The sequence below is a fragment of the Caretta caretta genome, chromosome 1 (genome assembly GCF_965140235.1).
Source record: "Caretta caretta isolate rCarCar2 chromosome 1, rCarCar1.hap1, whole genome shotgun sequence".
Taxonomy (NCBI): domain Eukaryota; kingdom Metazoa; phylum Chordata; order Testudines; family Cheloniidae; genus Caretta; species Caretta caretta.
This window is the reverse complement of record NC_134206.1, coordinates 61,543,092-61,563,161: the sequence shown is the minus strand read 5'-3', so window position 1 is coordinate 61,563,161 and position 20,070 is coordinate 61,543,092. Positions and strand designations below refer to the sequence as shown.

Sequence of the window (20,070 nt, the reverse complement as noted above, 5' to 3'; positions counted from 1 at the left end):
CAAGATACTGATCAGGTCCAGGCAACGGGGTTTTCTTAGCCAATATATCATCTTTGCTCTCTCTAACAGTCTACATCATTCTGGATAGGAGTGGAAAAAGGAGAGAAGAAAAATTGTAGTATATGCAGTGCTCTTTGAGACAGAACTTCTGATGCTATGTATTTGATAGCTGAATACTCAGAAAGGATAAAAATAATTCATGTATTACACGGTGAATAAAAGTCTCACTGGTCGTATCTGATGACTGCCACTACTTTGCTCCTAAAAGAGTCTTCATGTTGCTGGAAGATGTTGCTTGCACGTCCACCTTCCAGTACTGTAGTGACATGTAATGTCTGAGTATCGCACTGCAGGCCCTGGTGCTGGCTGACAGGTACTGGGAGTCCAAAGAGGCATCCAAACACAAACAAAACTTCCACAGTATTGAACCCAGCCTAAATTCTCTCCTGGTGCTAAGCAGTAGTGCACCCAAACAATAAATCAATCTACCCATCCAAGAATTTGCTAAGTAAAGCAAGGAGACGCATGCGATGGCCTGGCTCATCCCCTTGTAGTTTTCTCTCAGGCAGGAATCTACCTTCAGATCCTTGGAGTCTCTCGTAAAGGAGTGGCTAGCCGTTCAATGCACATACGTGCTTTTTATCCTTTCCAAGGGAGTTCCTAAGTTTGCATAGGTTTACCTTGAGGACTCAGGAATAGGAAGATGGGCCCTGGTTTGTATGTTCTGGCTACCATATACTCTGATGGGACTTTTGAACTCCTGCGGTCACGTTAGTTGGATGCTGCTATATAGATGTATGTCTCTGGGAGGGGGACAGCTAGATTCTTCTGCATCTTTTTGGAAGCTTGTGGGATGGTGTATTTTACTTAGCCTTTCCTTTTTCCTGCTTCTTCTTTTTCAGATTTGGAGGGACGGAGGGAAAAGATCTAGGTCTGATGCACCTGAATTCCTCTTAGATGTGTCACAAACATGGTTCCTTCTACCTTTGAGGTATGTACTTATCCAGGGAAGTCTACTTTCTTGCCCCTATTTGGGTTATTTTCATGAGGGCCATTGGAAGAGACTCAAGATGCTGAACTGTGCTTGGACCAGCAGGGTAGGTCCCATATATTTACTGGGAAAAGAATTCGCCTATTCCTTTGACTTGGAGGGCTGTGTTGGGTTCTTGCTCGCTGGTGGAGAAAGAGCATCTTGGTTACACCACCACCAGGGAAACACAGGCTGACTCAGACTCTGGTAGATGGGCACAACAGATAGATTTAGAAAGTGGACTGATGGTCTATGGTACCCTTTTCTGCCTTCTGTCTGGTCCACTGGCTGTACCGCGTGCTGGTCGGCTTCCTTTCACAGCCTTTTGCGGAGAGGCAAGAGGCAATGCTGTTGCTCCACATGATGAACTACTTTTATTGTTGATGGGGACTCTGGGAGTGCAGCAGCTCCCTCTGATGTCTTGTCTGAGCTGGCCTCACTCTATTGCCCCTAATAGGATAGGGTCGACTGCCACTCAGTAATTCTTGGGGTTAGGGAGAAAGTAGCAACTGTTTTTCTGTATCTTTCATGGCTCTGCTCAGAACCTCACAAAGTAGGCCTACACAAGTCTGTGTATGACCACTATGGAAGCCCTGTCTGGAAAACAGACAACAATCCCCAGAGACGCATTTGGCAAGTAGAGAAGAGCATAAGCAGACAAGCTTCCCTTTTCCTTTCTTCTGTGTCTATTTGTTTGCCATGATGAGAGCAGCATTCGTCAGAGCGCACACTGCTGCAGTACCTCAAAGGAATGCAGAATCAAAAGTCTAATTCCAGATACCCAGCTGCTAAACTAGATGTATTTTAACCCTTTAGATCCACTGAATTCTTTTGCTTTGTTTAAAAATGTAACTGATCATCTGCAGCAGTGAAATATGAGACGCCTATCCGCAATTACAGATGCGGAAGTAAAAGGGCAGGTTCTATAGGAGAAGTGATTTTTATCCTGCTTCCAGTTATTGACAGGTCTGGTTCTACTTCCAGGACTGCAAGTAGGCTGAAAATCCACTACAGGATTTGTTGATCTGCCTATGCTAAAAAAAGCTGTTTTGAAAACCATGTACACAATATAATACCAACAAAGTAAATCCTGGCAAAATAATGTCTTCTTTTGGCACCAATATGAAACATACATGAATTGTTAAAATATCAACAATGGGCATGTCAGAATGACTACTTAGCACTGAGTTCTGTTAGCTATTGACACTAATTATGGAAAAATTGAATTTTTTAAAAAAAAGAGTGGAAAAATGGCTTTTGAACAATACAGCAGCTACATTTTAAGGGTCTGTTAGCATTTCCCTTTAGAAACCTACTTTGAGGTGTTTTATAACGCAGCTGAATAAAACATGCTTAAGGCTGAAACTTGACATAAAATGTCTCAGAAGCAATTTTAGTTTCTTTTAAAAGCAAACTAGGTTTAATTATTTGAGACATCTACAAAAACAACATGTGATCCTGACTCTCCCTTGGGGTGGTCACAAGAATCAGTAAGGTTATCTTAATTTTACATCTTCAGTAAAGATCTCGGAGTTAAGGTAAACCAAATGTGAATGAAACAGAGAGATTAAATGGGGAGGTATTGCAAATACCAGGAGAAAAGAAAAAGGATAAAGAGATCTAGAGAGGTAGAAAATATGAGCAGGAAATAAAATTAGATTCAAAAAAATCAGAAAATGTACAAGCTAAGGGCTTATCTACACTGGAATAACGGACATACGGAAAAAAAACTAAGTAAGTGCACCTTAGCTAAGCAGCAACTAAAAGGAACATGGTAACATCTGAAGGGCGTAAATATCAAGAAAGGAGAAGAATTTAAGGTGATGTAAGAGAATATAACTAGGAGCAATAGAATGAAACTTAGCCTATTGAGGAAAATGTCCTAACAAGAAAATCTTGTAGACTATGGAACAGTCGTCCACATGAAGAAGTGAATGGCCCATTTTCTTTAGACGTTTAAAATTACACTGAATGAAGTACTAGAAATGTACTGTGGGAACAAGCACACATTGACAACAGGACAGACTAGATGAGACCACAAGAAATTTTTTTTTTCCCCTTTCTGATCACTGGACTATCAGCAGTGTAACTGTCCTGGTGTTAAGAGCTTTTGATGGCATAAAACATTGGTTTCTAGCATCAATAAGTCTTGAAACAACAGTCATTACAGTGGAGGAAAAAGGAAGCAAAATGATAATCTCAATAGTTGATTTTGAGGTCAAATATCACACAGCCTACCATGAAAAGAAACAAATGCCATATACCATCAGAATGCTCAGAATTGCAACTTTCCAGTTTGTATAAAGCTTTGGTTTCTAACCATTTTGCTCTAGCAGGGCATTTGTGTCACCAGTTTGGGAGCTCTGCTACCAATGATGTGGACCATATCAGATTAGAATATATTTATTTTATTGAATTAGCGCTGAATATAGCACATCCTAGGGCAGTGCAGTTTTCAATCCTTGGATGACCATCTCTAATTTAGAGAGTTTCACAGAGTTTCCATCATACCAATCAACTTTTGTGTCACATTTGCACAAATCTGAAGTATATTTCTCTTGCCTATTTTAGAGTCAAGAGAACACGCATAGGAGCAGTAAATGCATGGGAGTAATGAGGCTGAATCATGATTATTGATTATAACAAATGATTAATGAAAGAATTATTATGCATAAATGTAGTCATTTGATAACCTTATATTTTGGCTTTTAAAAAAAATACCAAGTCATTGATATAGTGGTCCGAAAACCTCACTTTTAAAAGTCATTTTAAGTTACAGGTAGCATATTTTAAAATCCTTAGTAGAAGGGGCTATCAAGGTTGGCTTTTTTTTATTATTGTTTCTTTTATTTTTTCCTTCCTTTCAAAGTTTGTATGCCAAGTGTAGCCGACAGCGAACTTCAGCAGACTAGTTAATAAAAAATTTTAAACCAGACTTTAATAGTCAGATCTCATTGGCACTAACATAAGTCCACTGTAAAAAAAAGAAAATGCCCTTTCAATTTTCAGGAAATTGTAAAGCCTCAAGTTGTTCTGAAAAAAGTATTAGAATTGGTAAAAGAAATAAAAAATTGTTTTTGAAACAAAGATATAGTGGGTTTTGTTTTGATTTTGTTTTTTTTGAAGGGAAGAAAAACAAAACCAAGTTTACCAACATATTGGTATACACATATATCCTTAACATACTAAAATTATTGTGCTAAACTTGCAATTTCTTTATTAATAGCGGCTTTCATTTTACTTCTCAGAATTCAGTGCTCTGTTTACTTGATTTAGTTATACCTGCAATTAGCTTATGTATTTTTTTTCCTATACCATTTGATTTTGTACCTTGCTGATTTTCCACTCAATACTCTGAATCCTTACATTTCTCCTAAACTTCTCTAGTCTTTCAACCAGTTTTCTGTTTGGGTCAAGTTCCAAGTTTTTGTGCTACAGATGAGCAGTGTGAAGGGTAACCACTCCAATAAGGCTACCTGCATTTTTCAAACTGAATTTTGAAGATGACATTTTGCTAGTCTATTCTCCTTTGGTATTTACGCCTGCTCTTCTCCATGACTCTCCTCTGATGTTTGTAATTTCTGGAGAACTCAAATATAGCAAAAAGTAAAGAAAGTTTGCATCCCTTTACATGTAACCATCCTACTCTCAATAAATATAGATCACTGCCATTAATGCTAGTGGAGAATTACTCATTGTGCACGGAAAAGAAAGAATCCTAAATAGACTACTTTTTGTAGCATTCATTCAAAAATGTAAGTGCTACCCTATTTTGAAAAGGGACTCAACGATGGCATTGTAAGGTTCCATGTTTATTGTGTTTAATGTCAAATGTTCTCAACTTTCAGGGGAAAAGATTGTTTCCTATCAGCCTCGCAATCTCAGCCTGGAATATGAGACTCAAGCTGGATTCTTTTCTTGTCTTTACCAGCAATAAAGGATGAGGCGGATTTGGGCCCTCAGTTATACCAGTTTACTAACTGGAACTTAGTCTTATTGCTGAGGCACAAGCAGATCCTTGATGTTCTCATAGTTGTGTTGGTTCTGCTAACAGGAGTACAAAGTGATAAAGCTTATTTTAGTCTAATGTGTGCAGATATGATTGAATACATATGGGGAACAATTTAAAGCCCTGACCTTGCAAGTGACCAGTGTGCCCATGCACTATGTACTGCAGGATCAGGGCCCAAGATCTGGTAAGAAGGTTCAATTTTTAGTCATTTTTCAGAGTAGAGTCACACTTCAAAAGTTGTTGATTTCACCAATCTTATTACACATGTAAGATATTAACAGTATATAAAGTAAAGCTGATGATCTTCCCACAGAGCTTAGTCAAAGTTATATTCAGTTGTACTGAATATTCTTGAAGTAGTTCTGCAATAATTTAGCCATTTAACATTTTCAGAATGTTTTTTGATTTAATTACGTTTCCTTACTGGACTAAATCCCAAAATTTACCCATATTTTAATTTTTAGTATTAGAAATTAATATCCATATATAATTTTCCCCCAAATATGACTTAAAACAAGAAACAAAATATGTTGAGTTCCTCTTGTTTGAGTCTTTCCTTGTAAGGAAATTCTCACCAACTCAATTCAGGCAGAGTTTTCTATTTCTTTTAAATAAAACTACTTCTTACGCTCACTTCCCCTCCATCTCTTCTCCATGCAAGCATCTTTCACCTACCTGCTTTGCTCAGTCAGACCTCCCAGCATTTGCACTAGACATAATTAACTTTGGTAATGCCTCTTCACAGGCATACCAGTGTGCAATGTTAGACTCAGTCATTCTGTATCTGTTGAAATATTAGCACTTGTTTTAGGTCACTTACAAAGAACAAAGTTAAGCCATATAAAATCAAACAAAACAGATACAAACACACACATACAGTTTTATTTCTACCTTAGGCTCATTACTTTAGTAGAACTATAAAATATAGAAAAAATAACATTTGCACCAAAAACCAAACTTACCCCTCTTAATGATGTGGGTTTCAAAGTCTGATTAACCATATTTCAGATGGTTTTATGTGTCTCACAGGACCCTCTCCTTCATTTGAGTCAAGCCTTGATTGACAAAAATGAACACAGTCTAGGGCAGATAAAAAGAACTTCCCTCTTGATGAAACAATGCTTCCCTCTAGCACCCAACCAAACATGCAACAGACTACTAGTCCTTTTGATCACAAACACTATGTTATTTAATTATTGAACATTTTTCTGCACGATTACTGCATGCACAGATTCTTTTGAACTGAATTCTTGACAACTATGTTTGCCAAATACTTTCTTTGGAGCTTCATATTAATTTTCTGACCTATTTGATTTCAATTATTTTTCCTTAAGAATATAATGAAGTTACAGGCTGATATTGCCTCAAAATATGCATTTACATTAATTTAATGAAAATCTTCTACCTGAAGACTCTGAAGGTAACCCCAGCTCCCCTCATCAGGTATGAAGGGCTATTATTCAGAGAGACATTTAAAAGCTATTAAGACTAGATTAGACTTTGACTCTGTTTTTCTTTTAGGGTAAAATTTTAAAATTAAATTACAACCTGCACTGTGATAGAGAGCTCTGCATTAAAATTAAATGTTTTGAGACAAACTCTAGAAAATATACCTAAATTAGGAATTTCTAAATCTTAAGTGTTACATGTAAATTATAAATCTACTTTATATTTTCTCCTCATAATTTTAATAGTAATAGCTTCCTACCTACCACTAAATAAAGTGAAAGAAACTAGAACAAAGTGCAGAAAGAAGCATAAAAATCTCAGCCTAGGATATTTGAGCTGTTCCCCTCTGTCCCATTTCTGTAGGTAGACTATTTTAATCAGTGAATGTATGTTGAATTTTCCCTTCCAAACAAACAAAAACACCCCCCATAATATAGGCTTAGGGCATGAAAGTGCTATCAAAACAAAAAAAAAAAGGGCGGGGGAGAGAATACATGTGACAACTCAGGCTCAAGCTAGTCAGCTAACTTATGGGAAATTGCATTGCAGATACTTAATGAAGCAAAACCAATCACCAGCACATGCCCAAGGTTATGTTTTGAGGCTGTAAAGTTAAACTATGTTTTACATGGTGTAAGATTTAATTTAGAATTATTCTAATTTTTTAACTTGAGCTACTCTAACAAGCTGTTTGCCCAGATAAAGTTTTTAATAATTCTTAAGGATAATAAAACAGAGGATATCCCTTAAGCATTTAGCCAATTAAACTATATAGTTTGTCACTACTTTTTTGCTAGACAAGAATTATATTAGCAATAATCATCTCATGTCAACTCCTGCAACCCAAGGGTATATATTTTCATGTACCTCTGAGCTTCCTTTAATGCTTTATATCAGATGGTCAACATCGTAGTTCCCATAGTTCCAAAAAGTGACTTACTGTAAGACCAGCTGTTAGGATCAAGAATCCCTCAATGTTTTTTTTCAAGTGGTCAGTTCAGCAGGGAAATACTTGGGGGGGAAAAAAAAGCAATGACCTCTTATTTGTGCATTTCACATAAAATAATGCAGTACACACAATCCCCATGAGACAAGCATACAACTTGTTTATGTATGTGGTACCAAATAAAGCTATGGTCCTCCAACAAGATCTGGTTGGGCTAACTTATATTCTTTGGGAATTCCATTGAAATCAGTGAGACTCTGCATAGCTGTAAGCATCTGCCTGCATTAATACAGCTGCAGAATCAGGGACTACTTTATTTAAAAACCCCACTACAATAGTTATGAGATGGTTGAAAAACCAAAACAAAGGGTGGATGAGAAGCATTTGGAAAGTTCCATCCCATCTGACCTTTCCTAAAATTAATTGCTACAGTAATTCTTCCAAAGACTAATGAAAGTGACAATACTACATTAAACTTCAACCAATTCAAGTACATTACAGAGACGGTATAATGTAAACCCAATATAGCTTTCAGAAGCATCAAACATTCAGCTAACTGTAATCAAGAGTTTGCTTTTCTTTTAGTAATATGCCTTAGCATCAAGATACAAAATTATGATCTTTTAACTGCCATTAGCAATTAAAATCTTTCTTAAATCTCTCCACTCTGTTCTGAAAGTGATGTTAACTGTGTTTAATTTGCTGCTCCTTTGTTGTTTTCCCATTATTATGTTTTAAAGAATAACACACTAATTGCTTGCCTTTCATTACCAACAGCAAGTATGTGTTTGCTCTCAAACCTTTGAACAGTCTGTTCCACAGTCTTGTAGGGTGAGGGGTGTGTTCCACATTGAATTAAAAGCAACTGCCATGAAGGATGCTTTCAGTCTCTAGGGGAAGGGGTGCCAGAAATGTCCTTGAAAAATGTTCGCCTGCTGCCTCTGAAGAAGTCATTTCTCCATTCATCCAAGCCACATGTTAAGAGAGTTTAGCAAATTAGGAGAAAATGAGAAAAAGACGCAGTAGAAACATATACTTAAATGATTTTATGTTTTAAAATATTTTCTGCTGTGAAAGTCTCTCAAAGCCAAGGAAGTATAAAAATACAAAAAGTTCATATTGCTTACACACACTTATATGTACAAATATCTAACAAATCAGTTATCAAGAGAGGTAAATGTTTAACCCCAACCACCTTTACAGTGGAAAGTTTTATTAAAGTGAAGTGTTAATTTGAATGTACACATTTATTTTTTTATCCCCGATTTTAAAAAGTAAACATTGAGGCAAATAATCTTGATCTCACGTTGAAAGCGTGCGGAACACGCAGTGAACCCTGATACTAACTGCAATTGGGAAAAAAAGATGGTAAAAGCTACCAGAGAGCATAATTTTTGAAGGAAAGCATAAATATATTCTGTCTCTTATGTTTTTGGTATTTCAATTAGCATGTACTTTACTATGAGAATTCTCAAACTATCCCCACAGTGGACAAAGTTGGTTTCATAGACCACCTTCTCCCTGCCATTCACAACCACATGGAGCACATCCCTTCCCATTTGTAATCATTTAAAACCCATGTAGCCACTGCTTACTTTAAGAAGTCCTATAAGGAAAGTATTAACATATTTTAGCAGCTGGAAATCACAACAGCCAACTCTCCATAGGCCGTAGACCACAGTTTGAGAACCACAGCTCTACTACATATTAACCTGGAACCTCACTGGGGTAACATACAAGTGTATCAGGCGTAGTACATAAATATGATGCGTTATGCTGCAACAAACGTGTCAGTGCATGCATCCATTTCCTACAAGTCACAATGCAAAAGGTTCCTGAGATAGAATCACACAGTGACTGCAAGACAGCATGTTACGCCAATCCACGCTCATAACAGTTCACACAACCTCAAACAAGCAGCTAACATTAAACAAAAAAAATGCAAGTGAAATATTTTGCAGTAGTATGAAGAACAGCTTTATACATCTATAAACTCCTTGGAGGAGTTTTTAGAGTCTCTAATAGTAATTTAATTTATTCAATGACAAGAAGTCCTCTAGCTAAAACCATTTTTTTTTTTTAGGAAAGTTTTCCATAATTTCTAAGTTGTTATTTAATCATTAAACTTTAATAATTACACATTAGAAATAATGTTTTTCTTTAAGGCTCTGTGGCACTGCCTCAATTTATATTACAGAAATTTATAAAATAGGATCTGGGTCCAAAGGTTTGTATTAATATGCTCCATCCTGGCAGAACGGAATAACTAGGTAGAGCACCACTGACTTTGATGAGGTTCTATGCAGGCTTAAGGTTCTGTCTATATGGAGCTTCTTGTATGATTAATTAGGGCCTTAGTGATGACTGTACTACTTAGTTTTGAGGATTAGTCAAAATATTGGCATCAATGTCATGGTATTTGTGATTTAACTCAGGCCTCCCATGCACACACCATGATGGAAGGCAACAGTCTTCCTTGCTGTTCAAAGCAGTTAGTTCAAATACCCTCCTATTTGCCAAATATTTAAAAACTACTCTAGTCTCACACTGCAGTGCTTGTGGTGTGCAAATATTAATTTTAAGCAAAGACTTCTATGCTTGACAACTACTTCTGCCAATCTCTCATTTTGAATTATATGAGAAGAAGTGTTTTTATTTTTACACTAATACTTCATATTTTCTTCTTACTTTAGTCTCCTGTTGCATGAGTTTAGGAATGTAATGAGAGAGCAGATTTAGAAACTTACCACTAGAATACAAATAGTAGGGATCCTACAATGAGTAATAGGGCCCTAAATCTGAAAATGGAACTTCTCTGGGTGATAGAGGAACATACACTTCTACTAACTACCATTCTAAAGGATCAAGTACATACCCTATGTAGGAGTTTAAATGTTTAAAATGTACGTACACTTAAAAGGACTAGACTAGTATGATTTAAGTAGTCAAAGCAGAGGCATCTTTGAAAGTTTTTTAATCTTTAAAGCTATAACCAAAGCATTATATTCTGAACACGAGTAATAATTTGACTTGTGCCACGGTTCAAAGAGTTTAATCAACCTAACTTACAAAAACTATAGCTTTTAAATTGTTGAATTTTTTTCACGTCTTACTTCAGTGATTTGCAAACGTAAAATATTTTATCAGCATTTCACAAACAGAGATAGGAACAAAGTGCTCAGAGGGAATTCAATCCTTCCATGGGCATTTTAGTTCAAATTTAATGATGAATTTTTCCTCTCTTTCTCCTTCCTTGCTTTTTATTCCAAGTTGTAGCCTTATAATTTCTTTGAGGCAAGAGAGGAATGTCATCCTAAAGTTTCCAAATGCCAACATTTTAGAATTGCTTTCCAATTTAACCAGCAAAATGCCTCTAAGTAGTTAAGGTTGAATATTTCAAAAGTAGCATCTGATTCTGAGTGCCTCAAAATTTGTGTGCCCACCCTGAGACATATTGAGCTTCATTTTCAGAGGCATCCTCCCACTTAAGCCACCCCAAATTACAGGAAATTTTTCAAAGTCTGGACCCTAGATGACCTTGTGCCAGAACAAATACCATCCAACAGAAATCATGAAACAAACTGGAATTGATAGAATTACTTTTTAAAATTATAACCAAACTGGAAGTTAAGAAAATGAAACACTACAGGCAAGGACCATCACAAATTAGGCAACAGTTTGACTGGCATTCTAAAAGGAATCTCTGCAGAAAAAGCTGTTGGTTCACAGCACTAAGTGAAAGGAGAAGAGACACTATAAAATAATGGAAGGGGGACGCAATCCTCTCATGTGGATCTACCTAGCACCAATCTAAGTTCAAAGTGGTCTTTGAAGTCAAAAGGCATGTTAGCAAAATGTACATTTGTATCTAGTATTTAATGAAAGCCAGAGAAAAACCCACCCCAAAAAAGCTTCTCCAAAGGGAGCTGAAATGGACTATTTGTTTACATTGGCTGTCATATTGATAGAGACCCTTCTCCTAGAAGCCAGCAAAATTCCCACTTCTAATACTAATTTTGCACTTTAAGCCCTCCGCAGTTCTTACACCAAACTGAAACAACAATGACAACTGAAGCAGAGGGCTTCTTGCCATTTTAAACAATGTTTTGTTGACACTCATTACTGCAAAGATCAAGTGTGTTGGGCTGATCAGTTAAATAAGAAGACTGCAATCTTCAGTTTCTGAGGTAGGGTTCTGGTGTAATTCTTGTCCATGGTGGTGCTGTCCATAGAATTTCTCTCATTAGAGGAGGATATATCTTTACTAAATGAAAGGAGTGAATATAACATGGTTTCCACTGATTCAGTCTCAGGGTCCCACTGTGACAGCAGGTATCTGAAGCGACAATGTAAGGTGACCCAAAGTACCAAGTCAACCAAAGAAAATACAGAATTACAGATAGGAGGGACCTTTTACTTTATTATTACTATTATTAACTAATAAGTGGAAAAATTAGAGAAAGTTACTGTCTCAAGCAACTTGTAGAGGAAAGTACCACACTATTTATAAATTTTAGAGTTTAGGTCCAAAGTAGGATTTTAAGAAGGGGGATATGTACTGCCAATTTTATTGAGTTTTGCCTCTGGTACCTGCCAGAAGCTTTTAGATAAGGATTAACAGATAGGAGAGAAAAAAGGATTTGGATGTAGTTGAGTGAGAATGGTATAACATACCAACATTTTCTTGGCTGCAATCCACCTACCTTGGTCTGCTCCTCAGCTGAACAAAGCAAACAAAAAGTAACGAGCTCTGAATTATTACGTATGTTAATATTACAAGCTCTGTAGTATTCACATATGTCCAAATTACTGGCTTCACTACATCAACTCCTTCTGCTGCACACTTCTGCTTCCTTACAAGGTGCAGTAGGGGAAGTGAATGCTGTGCAGACAAACAGCAAAAGTAAGTTAACAGGTTCTTATATGCTATTCTACCTTTTGAAGTTTTTATTTTCAGGCTTCTGCTCTACTTTGACTCCTCCCCTTTACTCTCTTCCACGGCTACTCAGAGGTCAGGAAAAAAAAGAGAAAGATGAAGAAAAAATAAATGAAGTTGGACAAAAAAATTGAATAAAATCTAATGATAAACCCACAGAAGTTAATCTGAAGACAGCTGTAGCGATGACTGAATGGGCCCTGAAGTAGGAGGAACTAGTAAGGAGAGGGGCTGTGAGCATATGGAGAGGATAACAGACTAAGTTTTAATCATAAAAAACACAAGACAAATATTATAGTTGTGTTTTAGTTTTTTCAAGTAATCTGATTTGGGTAACTGAAATAGCTAAATCTAAAGCTATAAATGAGAAAAATTTAAATGTATTACAAAATGAAATACTGAACAATGGCATGACTGCTTGTGATGCAGAAGCTTACATAAGTTCCATATTTTGCCATATATAAAAACTATAGCAGAACTCAAACAGCAATGCTCAGACTGTGGACATACGAAATAGGGCCATTCTTCCCCATCTCACACCCTATTTGGACACCAGCTTTCTGAGGAACTAGTGACTTTAAAAAGGGACTGAAAGAGAAGATATATACAGTGACACAAGGAAGGGGAAGGTAAAGTATTACATGAGGAAGAGTAATGAGTGTTTAAAATGGAGAAGATATTGCAAGTGAGGGCAACCTGTAATCAAATTCCTTGCACCTGATCTGGCAATATTCTTTGATAGCTGGATCGTGGGGTGGCTGAGTGGATAAGGAAGTTTATCACTCTGAAGAAGAAACAAAGATGGACTGCAACTTTAGAAAGGAGAGAAATAAAAGAGAAATTCTGTAGGCTGGAGGCCAGTGATTTAGGATACTTAATGATATTTACAGCTGTGGTACTGAAATGGCGACAGCATATTTACTACTGTTTTATCACAGCACCAGTTTATGAGGTTCTGTTTTGGTCTGAGATGTCCAATTTTGAGAGATGGGTTAATTTTAAATATTTCTTTCATCATTTAGTTATTAAGTGAAGCACAGGTTCTCTGCCATATAAATTCAATACCTTTTATTAAAAATATTTTAAGAATGGATAATTTTAAAAGAGTGTCCTGCATGTAACTTCAAAACAATCTGCAGCAACTTGGTCTCCTTAACAGTTACAGTGAGGAAAAGCTAATGGACTAGTCCCAGTTCCTTTCAGACACCCCAGATCTGAGTGGGCCCATGCTACTTTATGGTTTGAAAATGTTAAATTCTCAATAACTTCAATGAACTGTAAAATCTAAGCTTTTCATGGTTTACACTGAAGCAATATTGTTTTGAAGTAACAGATTTTATGCCACTGAGGTTTTTTTTATAAAATTACAGTTTTAGCAGCATCAGATGCTAAATCCATCAGATGCTGCTAAAACTATAATTTTATAAAAAACCTTAGTGGCATAAAATCTTTGTTACTTCAAAGCAACGTTGCAAACACTTGCACACATGGGTAATCCATTGAAGCTAATGGGATTATTTACAAGTCCAATTATGTACTACTGAAGTGTTTGCAGAATCAGGACCAATAATTTGTAAAATTAAAACACAGACTGTACTAGTAATGGCGTTTAAAAAGGTGTTTAAAATGTATTACTCTTTGAGCACTATTCAGACAAAGCAAAACCATGCAAATAAGAAGTCTTCATAAATTGAGAGAACTATGAGGAAAGTACCAAAAATAAAACCTTCCATAATTAACAATGCTTTTCCATGTCTGCCAATAAAAAAAAAAAGATTCAAAAAAGCAGATGCACAGCTATTGAAAGAAGCAAGGAGCTGTTAAATGTTTTGAGATGCACACAATTAGCGTGCAATTCTATTTGGAACACGAATTTCTAATTACAAAATCAAAGTCATCACCTAGAAAAATTTACATTTTTCTAGATTTACACAGGTTAACTATATACACAAATGCTCAACACATGCTCAATAACGTACAACCTATAAGGCGTTGTTCAAAACCTTTATGCTATTGTGCCTCAGCTGTTTTTTATTACTTTTATTTAAGTAAGCTTTGTGCTGAAAAACCAAATTAATTAAATTGATTTCATTAACCTTTATAGGACAAAGAAATGATTAATCCAAATACAGAAGTCTACTGCTTGTTTTGATCACTGAAATGTAATGTTTTATTGTGCAATAATTGAAAGGTTTGATAATATGAAAAAAGAAAAAAAAAACAGGAAAAAGCAGTGCTATATAAGTGCCTTGAATTAGGTTCCAGAACTCTTAAAATTTCAGTTAGGCAACAGTAATCATAAATAACAGTTTACATTTATTTTTTAGATCAAGACAGGGGGGTTTGGGGACTTTGTTTTGAGAGTGTGTTTGTTTCCATTTCTCCCCACCTCTGCCACTGCTGTCCCTCCCCTCATCAATACAGAAAGTCCAAGTATTCTGCTTTACTGACTACACAATTCACTTCTCTAGTCATTTAAAAAAGAAAAAAAAAAGCAGCACAGCATTTGTTCACTTACCCGACTTCCCATAAATGAAGGCAAAACACCACCTTTCCCAAACCTTATTTCGGTATGCCCAGAGGATACGTTTACTGTGCATTAATTTGATATAAACGCACTTAGTATTATGATGGTTGAATACAACTTTAGAAAGAGCACATCTGCAGTTATATGCTCTTCCATCCAATAGTTTTAAGAACTATGCATTTTGGAAGAAGTCCACTAACCCCAACCCCGCTCTATTGCTTATCTAAGAGATGCTACATCATTTAAGGGTAATTTAACTTGTTAGAATTATATACAGGACTCTTTTGGTTACTTTTTCCTGTTGCCTTCCCGCCGCCCTCACTTCTCTTACATGTCGCACACCTACCGCTGTTCCCATCACGTAGACAACTTAATATTGGAAGAGGAAAAGTTATCAAAACCTAACTACCTAAAGCGTACAAACTAGCCAAACCATGGAATATTTTAAATGCAGCAACTTGGCAACCCTTTTTAGGACTCTTTCATTAATCCCAAGCCTTCAGTCATGCATACGTGATCACTCCCAAAATGGAAACACCAGTGTCCGTTCTTTCAACTCGATTCAAAAAGCAACACTGAATTAACACTCCCTTCTACCTTGCTTTGTTGACTTAAATTAGCAAGTCTACTGGAAATCTTTCACCTTAATTCTTCACGTGGCAACACTAAAATTGTTTCCACAGGCTATTAACCAACACACCATTCTTCAAGCAAATATTCTGAAGAATTTTTATAAGCTGAGTTCTGGCAAAGAGCACCTTCTAAAGATATTGGTTAATTTAGCTCTATATTAAATTATTAGAGCACATCCAATCTACCAGTCAATATACTATACAGGACTATTTGGTTTAACACAGAAGACTTAGGTTTCTTCTTTGTGCATATAAGCCATTTTGAGATACTTACACCACTTATACTGAACTGCTGATCAGATGCACATCTTTCGCATACAGAAAGATCTTTTAAATATATTTCTTACACAAATTTATTAATATTGTACTATGTTTATACAGTGCCATCTGAGTCGATTGTACATTACAAATGATAAAAAGACAAGGTTCCTTGGGAGCTCAGAATCTAAATTAGACACACACAGTTAAGAAAGACAACAGGAAAGTAAGAAGGCATGAATAGAAAGGAGGTCAGCAAAAAAAAAAGGTTAATTGGAAGTGGAGAGTTTGGAGAATGCATTTCAAAAGGAGACAATCCATACATAAGGTACATACAACTGAAAATACCGAGCAGCTACATTAGCTTACAGTGAAAAAAGTTTCAAGAGCCCAAAACAGTCTATTAAAAAATAAGACTAACGTTCTAAACATCATATGCCAACATTCAGAATAAAGATGTACAATTTTAATTAAAATTGTACTTAATTTGATTTCCCACAGTCAAAAGAAACACTATCATACTTCAACAAATAGTAGACTAACTTTGTATATGGTTAATAATTCTCCCCAGTTTCGAGGAAGAACACTTTTTCCCCCCGTCTAGTTTGCAATCCTGCTCATCTCTATACCCATCCTCATTCCATGTTAGTGATCAGAAGATCTTTCTAAAAAGTTCACAAATTCAATATGACACACATACAGTGAACTTTAAGGCTAACAAGAATCATTGGTACATGTATAGGAAGAAAACCTTGCTTGCTTATCAGACATATCTGACAATATCACTAGACACTAGAGCTATTCTTTTCTTAAGTAGAATTTACTAAAACTATTTCCCTTCCCTAGTAGCTTGTTCCAGGTCTAAATCTTCTTGGAAAATGATGCGCCTATTCTTCACAATATCCATTCTAAACCTCTCTCTAACCAGCTTCAGATGGTCATCTCATGTAAGCTGATTAGATCCTTAAGTATTTATTTGGAGACGCTGATATTTCCATATTAATTAGGCCTCTTTTATAGTCTTCTTTTGAAGGCTAAAAAAAATGAAGGTCTTGAAGTATTTCTTCATAAACCTTTTAATCTTCTAGTAAGCCTTGGGGCCCTTCTCTGCACCTATTTAGGAATTTGAGAAAAGTATGCTGGTCCCTCTAACATTTAGGACTTGCTACATTTCCAAGTCACTAGCTATCCTATGATCCAACTATGGACGTGCACAGTTATCAATAGTTAAAATACTGCTATGCTCGCACACAACATACGTAGAATATATTGCTTATTAAGGGCTTGTCAACACAAAGCACTACAGTAGCTTCAGTGTAGACACCACCTCCGCCGACAGGAGGGGTTCTTCCATCAGCATAGGTAATCCACCTCCCAGAGAGGCGGTAGCTAGGTGGACAGAAGAATTCTCTGTCTACAAAGGTATTTAGGTTGGCTTAATAATACCATCAGAGGTGGTGGATTTTTCACACCCCTGACCAATGTAGGTAAACCAACCTAATTTTCTAGTGTAGAGCAGCCTAAGGTTGTCCAACAGATCCCACTATAATACCCTGTTTTCAGTTGCTTCGGACTTTGCCAAACTAACCACTTAACAGCCGAAATTTTCCACAGTGAGTGTCTTTCTCAGGCTCCACTTATTTAAATAAAAATAGTCAAAGTGGTTTGGCTGTTTCAGAGAATGAAGCTGGGGAAAATAGATTGGGTCTGAGTTGGGAGCCAGGGTGGGAGTGGGAATAGACTGGGAGTAGCTGGGCAAGACTACTAGCACTGAGAACCAGGGGATGGAAGGAAGAAAGGAGATGGCTGGAAAGGGGAGAGAGATCTGTTGAGAAATTGGGGGAGAACTGACACTGTCTGAGCAAGAAGACTGGATTGAGAACCCTAAGGAGTGGAGACTGGAACTAACTAGGTGAAGAGGGGGTGGGGGAGAGAATAGACAGAAGAGTCTGTGCCAACCAGGGCTTTGGACCTGTGCTCCAGCTCCAGGCAAAAACCTGCAGCTCCACTGCTCCGGCTCCGCTCCAAAGCCCTGGTGCCAACTAAAAACCACACTCTTTCTCCAGAGCCTGGACTAGAACCATTCCTCTGCTTTCAGCAAGCATCTGAAACCCACTGGCAAAGTGTCCCATTCCCCTCTCATGCTAGTCCACATGGAGGCTGACAACCTACTACTGTTATCAGTCATTCTATTAGCTCAAATGGCAGAGGACTGTGTGGTGGATCTAAAGGTTACAACCATTCTGAAGACACCCACGTGGGTTAATATAATGCCACATCACTTCTGTTTTTTCAGTCTGCTTTTTAAAAAAGCTAGGAAAATGCACAAAGCTATAATAAAGGATTATTAAGGTTGTGATCATAAAGACTATATAATAATGCATATGTACAAGGGGCCAAATTAAGGTCACATTGGCAAACTTAATTCTGGCATTTTCTAATTCTGAAGTGCTTGATTTTGCAACCTTAAAAAAACTATATTAAAAGAACACTATTAAGTGTCTCATTTATAAATAATTGATTTTGCATTGTAGTGGCAACCCTAGGTCTAAATCAAGATTCGAGTCTACTATGCTAGGCACTGCATAAACAGATAGGATTTATGGTCTCTGCCTCAAAGAATTTAAAAATTAATTTGAAACAAAATGCAAGGAGTATCAAACAGTAGGGAGAGAGGAAAGGAAAGATGGTGGAGGGTAAAGGTAATTTAGGTTACATATAAAAAGTTATCAACCGCAGAACACGCACCATACGTAAGATCTCAGAAATAACCCCTTCCCCATTCTGTTAGTCTGGAATAATTTTCACATACCCATAAACCTGGGCTGGGGGAGAAACAGACACACACACACACCCCAAGGTTGTGTCCACATACTCTATTTCTTCCTTGGTCATGTTTCTAACATAGGACTTTTCACTCTATCCACACTGCTACATTTCTCATTCAAGCCCTCCATCATCATCTCCAGTCTTTACAACAACCTCCGCCTTGCGCATCATTCTGAATTTACTTCATTCCTTCCATTGGCTCCTCATTTTCCATCACATTAGATTAAGGACTCTTTTCCTCATTTTTAAGTACCTTCACAGCTCTTCCTCTCTTTAGTTACTTATTTTACGCATTTCCCACCACCACACCAATATATTTTTGCACCCTCTTCCATGCTGCTCCCCAAGTATTGAACATCTTCCATGAACTAATCAATAAAGTCACTAACCTCTCCTTCAAATACCTCCTCAAGACCCCCTCTTCTGAGATGCCTTGAAGATGTCAGCCCACTTATAATGAACAAGTTATGGGGCAGTCATATATAGTTGCTGTGGACTTTTTTTTAAAATATATACTGTACACCAGGGGTTCTCAACTTCTCTTTCTGAGACCCCCCAACATGCTATAAAAACTCCACGGCCCACCTGTGCCACAATAACTGGTTTTATGCATATAAAAACCAGGGACGGCATTAAGGGGGTAACAAGCAGGGCAACTGCCTGGCAAAGCTACATTGCTCAGGCTTCAGCTTTCCGCGCTGGGCCCCCACAAGTCTAGCGCTGGCCCTGCTTGGTGACCCCCCCGCAACCTGCTCACGGCCCCAGGGCTCCTGGTTAAGAACCACTGCTGTACATGCCCTGATTGTATCCCACTCTCCAATCCTTTGTACACTGCTTGTTTTCTTTAACTGTCCACGGCAAGGATCTTTCTGTCTGTGTGAACACAGCACCTGGCACACTGTAAACACTGTCAAATTAAGAACTGTAAAAAACAGTGACCATATTTTCTTTAATTTCCAATCCTGTTGTCCCAATTACCTCAGGTGCTAAAGATGTTCAAGGAACTTAGTTTTCCTTCATCTCAGGGCTATCCACAAAAGCAGAAGGGCCACTCAGTTAACTCTACTAGTGTTGCCAATTTTAAATACAAATTAATTATTCAAGTATTTTCTGAACAGTAATAAATATAAGTAATGAAAATAACTAAATATGTTTAATTACATTTTTAATGCAACATTTTATATCATGATACAAGTATTTCAAAATGCTTCACCAACATTAAGGGAAAGCTCTATACTCAACACACGTATTAGATATGGTTGTACTATCCCCATTTTTCAAACAGAACAGGGGTCCCCTTTCTGAGGGAATAGCACATTCCTATTCCTAGGAGACTGGCAGGTGCCAGACACCCCGCCACCAAAAAGCGACAGCAAAAAGAAGAGTCACTGCCGAAATGCTGCCGAGACACAGCAATACACAGAACTGCCCCGCGGGCACCACTGCGCCCA

General features: G+C 37.2%; 1 protein-coding gene across 5 annotated transcripts in view; it reads right to left on the bottom strand.

Annotated features, from left to right (window-relative positions):
- The window catches only part of TSC22D1 (TSC22 domain family member 1), a 136,171-nt gene that overhangs the window by 93,389 nt on the left and 22,712 nt on the right, over positions 1 to 20,070 (bottom strand). For 2 of the 5 annotated variants that reach the window (XR_007356778.2, XR_007356779.2), the window contains exons 2-5: positions 8,238 to 8,393; positions 7,432 to 7,502; positions 6,005 to 6,097; positions 5,718 to 5,826 (exon numbers count right to left, since the gene is read on the bottom strand). The exons of 1 other annotated variant lie outside the window; for it this stretch is intronic. Coding sequence is in view for 1 of the 4 variants with exons in the window: in XM_048850868.2 (XP_048706825.1) it covers positions 5,718 to 5,746 (29 nt within the window). In the remaining 3 variants the exon portion in view is untranslated. Of the gene's footprint in view, positions 1 to 5,717; positions 5,827 to 6,004; positions 6,098 to 7,381; positions 7,503 to 8,237; positions 8,394 to 20,070 lie in introns of those variants that run through there. 2 more of the 5 variants (XR_012668531.1, XM_048850868.2) reach the window with 2 other exon arrangements.